The 5,705-nt window shown below is 38.3% G+C and overlaps 1 protein-coding gene across 1 annotated transcript; it reads right to left on the minus strand.

Moving 5' to 3' along the window:
- Positions 1,220 to 2,971, minus strand: LOC109234716 (actin, cytoskeletal 4-like). Its single transcript, XM_019400779.1, has 2 exons — positions 2,854 to 2,971; positions 1,220 to 1,938 (listed from the first exon to the last, which is right to left on the minus strand). Exons 1-2 carry the CDS (start codon positions 2,969 to 2,971, stop codon positions 1,220 to 1,222), a joined length of 837 nt encoding a protein of 278 aa, XP_019256324.1.

A 5,705-nucleotide genomic window follows, 5' to 3' on the forward strand; every position in this document is an offset into this window, starting at 1 on the left:
GTAAGGCTTCTAGCAAATCCTTCCGGATGGGTATAGTTATTACGATTAATAGGCATTAACAGTAATATTGTTTTTGAAATATTTACTGGTTCAGTAAAATAATTTTACTGGTACGGTAAATTTAGTGCTGTAAAAACGTTAAACTCTTATGTTGTAACATCCTATTCGGTACTCTCTCTCTCTCTTATTCTGTAGACCTATATCGTTACAGTATTATCAAAATTATGCCCTGAAATACCCCTTATATATATATATATATATATATATATATATATATATATATATATAGTCCAAGACCAATATTATAAGCATGAATAACACATATACAGACAAAAAATTGATAAATAATTACGATAAAATGAAATATCATTTGTTTAGTGTCGTCTTTTCAGGATTACACTCATCGGCAAGGAAAAGTATGCCTTAGCGCCTTGATGCGACACAGAAGCGCCCCCAAAGCGAGGCGAAGCGCTCAATATGTTTTGAACCTCGCTTCAGGGCTTAGGCACGCCTTTGACAACACTGAGTAGCACAAACACTAACAACAACAAGATAACAAAAGGACGAAGCAAAACGGACAACACGTAAAACTAGAAATCTAACAATAGTATAGCATCAGAGATTTTACACCTAATATGTCTGTCACTGTTGTACAAAAACAATATAGTAACAAAAAGGTAGTCATCGAAATAACTCCCTTACTTTTTTCCAAGCACCATGGTGTGTTTTCAACTCATTAATTAAAATGAAATGCCAGTCCTGAAAATGATTATCTCATACACAAAACCAACTAAAACACATTCGACTCGATCCTAATAATCTCAGATCAAATTCAGATATATTGATAATGGTAAAGAGGAGCATTTCTTTTCTCAAATTTCTAAATCTGTTTTAAGTGTTTTAACTGACCATATTTTAGAGTGATCTTTCAACCTAGCTATACTTTTAACAAGTTCATACTAGGCAAGTATAAACCATATAATTCAAAATCTGTTGAAAAGACAATATTACTACGAAGAATGTTGATTGATGAAACAGTACTGCACACCTTGAAAGTAAAGCTAGAATTAGAACATAGGAAGATATACAAATGACGAGAAAGTAAGAACTGCTAGTGATAGGAAGTATAATCCCAAAAGTGGGGTCTGGGGGAGTAGTGTGTACGAAGACCTTACCCCCAACTTGAGGGTAGAGAGACTGTTTCTGACAGACCCCCGGCTCAAGGAAAGAGGAAAAGAAAGCAGTAGCAACAAGCAGTAACAACAACAAGATAATAAGAGTTGTTAGTGATAGGAAGAAGAGAATAAACCTGCTCAAAACTATCCAGGGATGCTAAGATGGATCCTCCATTCCATGCACTATATTTTCTCTCGAGAGGAGCAACCACTTCGATTTTCATGTTGTTGGGAGCTAGAGATGTCATTTCTTTAGTGAAACGATCTACGAAACCTCGAATCATGGTTAAACCACCAGCAAGAACAATATTCTTAAATAAACTCCGTCTTATATTCACATCAGATTTCATAATAGAATTGTATGTCATTTCATGAATGCTTAAACTATCAAGTCTAAGAAATGAAACTGATGAATTGAATAGTACTTCAGGAAAACGAAACCTCTGTGAAGCAATGGTTAAGATTTTTCCACTAGGTAATTCGTAAGACTCCTCGATCATTGCAGAGTTATTTTTCGCTATCTCCATCTCCTCTTCAAAATCCAATGCGATATAACAACATTTATTCCTTATGTCATCAGCTAAGCACAACGGCCCGCTAATTTGTTTACCATGTACGAGTACTTCATAGTTTATCATTGCCCCTAGATTTCGAGAGAGATCACGAGGAGTAACATATGATTGTGAAACAGCAGACAAAAATGGGTATCCTTCAATAAATGGAATTGCACAACAACCTCCATCGCCACAATCAACTACAAGACCTTATTAAAAATACATGTCAATTAGTTAGTAGTAGCACATTGACAACGACGACAACAACAACAAATAGGGGTCGGGGGAGGATAGTGTGTACAAAACCTTACCCCTACCTTGTGCAGGTAGAGAGGCTATTTCCTGTAGACCCTCGGCTCCAAACAAGCATGCAAATCACAACAGTATAAAGAATAGTAGTACATTGACTGTATTGGGGAAAATTGCATTTATATATATATGGTGACGTGTCATGACACGTAGACTGGTCAAACAGTCAAAGAATTAAGGTTGGTTAACAGATACGAGCAACAACAGATACGAGCAACAACAGATATGAGCAACAACAGATACGAACAAGTTAAATGGGGAAGGCACGAGCAGTCATACAAGTAATTCAACGCTCGTACCTATTCAAGACATTGAAAAGTCAAAGATCGTGAAGAGTCAAAGGAATGAATCTGACATAAAAAAAGAGCCCAGATACAATATTTAATGAGTATTAAATACTAGAAACGTTAGAGAATATGTATTTAATGTATATGATTGCATAACGTAACATTTAAGGTCATTAATTACCCATAATTGTCTTATTATGACAAAGGTAAAGTCTGTATTCCCAAAATGGCTATAAAAGGGAAAGTCACAAACAACTGTAGGGACGGAAAAAAATACTATTGAAATATACTTTGAATTATTTGCTTTCTGATCATACTATCTACAAATTTCTTTCTTTATATACTCTTTACCGATTATCAGTAACCCGTAATCTACTAAATTCAAGCTTTGACCTAAAATCTAATTTTTGGTTAAGCAAATTGGTTCCGTTACTGGGAGTCTGATAATCAATTATATCTCAGCTTGATTTTCTTTGTGGAATCAACTATGTCGAACAACAATGACAATATTAAGGAAACCCAATCAACCAGCAAAATCAGCGAGATCCGCAAAATGATCAAACCCCACGAGACTCACCACGACAATCTCGTGAAGGCACTCCTGAAGGATCTCACACAGAAGAACGAGGTCAATTTGAAAATGCATAAGCTATGGATGATGCCTTACAAAAACTTATCGCTACTCAGGTCAACAAGGCTTTACAAGCTTTTGTTAGTCAATTACCTGCTGCTCCACCCACACCTACTCCAAATAACAATATTTTGGAGAACCCTCATTCTGGACTGGTTAATTCAGGCAGCGGTGGAACCCCTAGTGAAACACAGGAGGGAGACCCAGGTAATCCAATTAATTCTGATTTGCAAAATCTAGTGCTAACATTGCAGAAACAGCTTAGGGAGCAAAACGACCGTATAGAACAAATACCCGGAGTACCACCCGTGATCAAGGGAGTAGATATAGATAAATATTCTCAACAGCCATGGAAGCCAAGTGCCGCCCCTCTCCCAATTCCAAAGAAGTTCAAGATGTCCGATATTCCAAAGTATGATGGGACAACAGACCCACGAGATCATGTTACCGCATTTACAACAGGAGTCAAGGGCAATGATTTGACTAAGCAGGAGATTGAATCAGTCTTGGTCAAAAAATTCGGTGAAACACTCACTAAGGGGGCAGTAACATGGTATTCTCTCTTACCTGAAAATTCTATAAATTCTTTTGCTGAGCTTGCAGATTTATTTATCAAAGCACACTCGGGAGCTCAAAAAGTTGAAAAAAGAATGGAGGATATCTTCAAAATCAAGCAAGGAGATTCAGAGCTGCTCAGAGAATTCGTGGATAGATTTCAACGGGAAAGAATGACATTGCCACGAGTACCTGACAATTGGGCAGCCATAGCCTTCACCAGCAATTTGAATGAGAAGAGTTCAGAAGCCACGAGGCGACTCAAGGAAAGCCTTCGAGAATTCCCAGCAACAACGTGGAATGATGTCTACAACAGATACAATACAAAGATGAGGATTGAAGAAGACATTATTTTACGACATAAAACAGAAGAAAAAGTAAGCTCAAGGCGTGTGGAAAATGAAAAGAGATCCGGTAAAAACAGGTACGAGCCTTACATGGGACCTCCGGGAAAAGACTCACGGTCAAGACAAGATAATCAAAGGTACGATCACAAATCTAGAAACAGGGAATCATGCTCCTCATCAAGGTTCGGGAATGATCGGAACACACGCGGGTCACGAGACGATGATGGAAGTTTAAAGGCAAGGTCGGTGGTTACAACATCAACGTAAGCACCTCTGAACTCGTAGCTATTTTAAGAAGCATGGGAGATAAGGTACGGTGGCCAAAGGAAATGCGATCGAATCCAAACAGACGAAACCCTGATCATTGGTGCGAATTTCATAACGATCACGGGCATAAAACATCAGATTGCAGGTTTCTGCAAGGTGAAGTTGATCATTTGCTAAAACAAGGGTATCTCACTGAGTTATTCAGTGAGAAAGGTAAACAAGCATACATGAAGAACAGGCAAGAGCCTCCAAAACCACCTTCACCCAAGAGAACTGTCAACGTTATAAGTGGGGGTGAAGAGATCAACGATGTATCATATAAAAAGGTTTCAAAAGTATCAATTACCCACGGGAAGCGGCCTCGACATGTACTGGAAGAGGAGACTATTATATTCAACGACGCAGACGCCGAGGGACTCTTAACTCCGCATAACGATGCACTGGTAATATCTTTACTTGTACATGACACTAACGTGAAATGAGTTTTGGTTGATCCAGGTAGTTCTGTGAATATTATTTTAATACGAGTATTGCGCGAGATGCAAGCGGAGGATAAATTGATTCCAAAAGCACATACTTTGTCGGGATTTGACAACTCTAGTGTTGTAACGAAAGGGGAAGCAATACTTACTACATTTGCAGAAGGCGTCGTTAAAGATACCAAATTTCAAGTCGTAGATATGGAAATGGCTTACAATATGATTCTTGGGAGGCCATGGATTCATGACATGGATGTTGTTCCCTCAACCTTACATCAAGTTATTAAATTTTCATCTCCATGGGGAATACGACAAATCAGAGGCGATCAACAAACATCTAGGAACATCAATTCCGTTGCAGATTCAACTGTTAAGGGTGAAGACAAATAGCAATTATAGAATTCAGGTGAGGGTAACACGGTGTCAACCTCACCCGAACAAAAGCAAACGGATGTGGATTCAAGACCTGATACCATTCAAGAACCAGAGGAGAACGAGAACATCAAAACAACGATAGAAGAGCTAGATGTCGTGGTGTTATTTGTACATTAGCCCGAGAGAAAAGTGTACATAGGAGCTAATCTTAGCCCGGAGGTAAAACGTACATTGATTGAATTTTTAAAAAGCTAATGCAGATTGTTTTGCTTGGTCCCATTCTGACATGACAGGGATACCACCGGAAGTCATGACCCATAAATTGAATGAAGATCCATCATACCCTCGCGTCAAGCAAAAGAAAAGAAAGCAAGGAACTTTCAAGAATAAGGTGATTCAAGAAGAAGTTCAAAAATTGCTAAAAATTGGTTCAATTCGTGAGGTAAAATATCCTGACTGGTTAGCTAATACTGTTGTGGTTCCTAAGAAGAACGGTAAGTGGCGAGTCTGTGTAGATTACACAGACCTTAATAAAGCCTGTCCAAAAGATTCTTTTCCTTTACCGCACATAGATCAATTAATTGATGCTACTGCAGGGCATGGGCTATTAAGTTTTTTAGATGCATATTCAGGCTATAATCAAATCAAGATGGATCCAGGAGATGAAGAAAAAACTTCTTTCATAACAGACAAGGGGACTTACTGTTATAAGGTAATGCCCTTTGG

This window comes from Nicotiana attenuata, chromosome 11, assembly GCF_001879085.1.
Source record: "Nicotiana attenuata strain UT chromosome 11, NIATTr2, whole genome shotgun sequence".
Lineage (NCBI taxonomy): Eukaryota > Viridiplantae > Streptophyta > Magnoliopsida > Solanales > Solanaceae > Nicotiana > Nicotiana attenuata.

Excerpts from the sequence above, each read along its gene's own strand:
- LOC109234716 (XM_019400779.1), bottom strand. The coding sequence starts at position 2,971 with ATGCATTTTCAAATTGACCTCGTTCTTCTGTGTGAGATCCTTCAGGAG. Across the intron at positions 1,939-2,853 it reads GGATCTCGCTGATTTTGCTG|GTCTTGTAGTTGATTGTGGC; the intron begins GTTGATTGGGTT and ends ATTTTTAATAAG.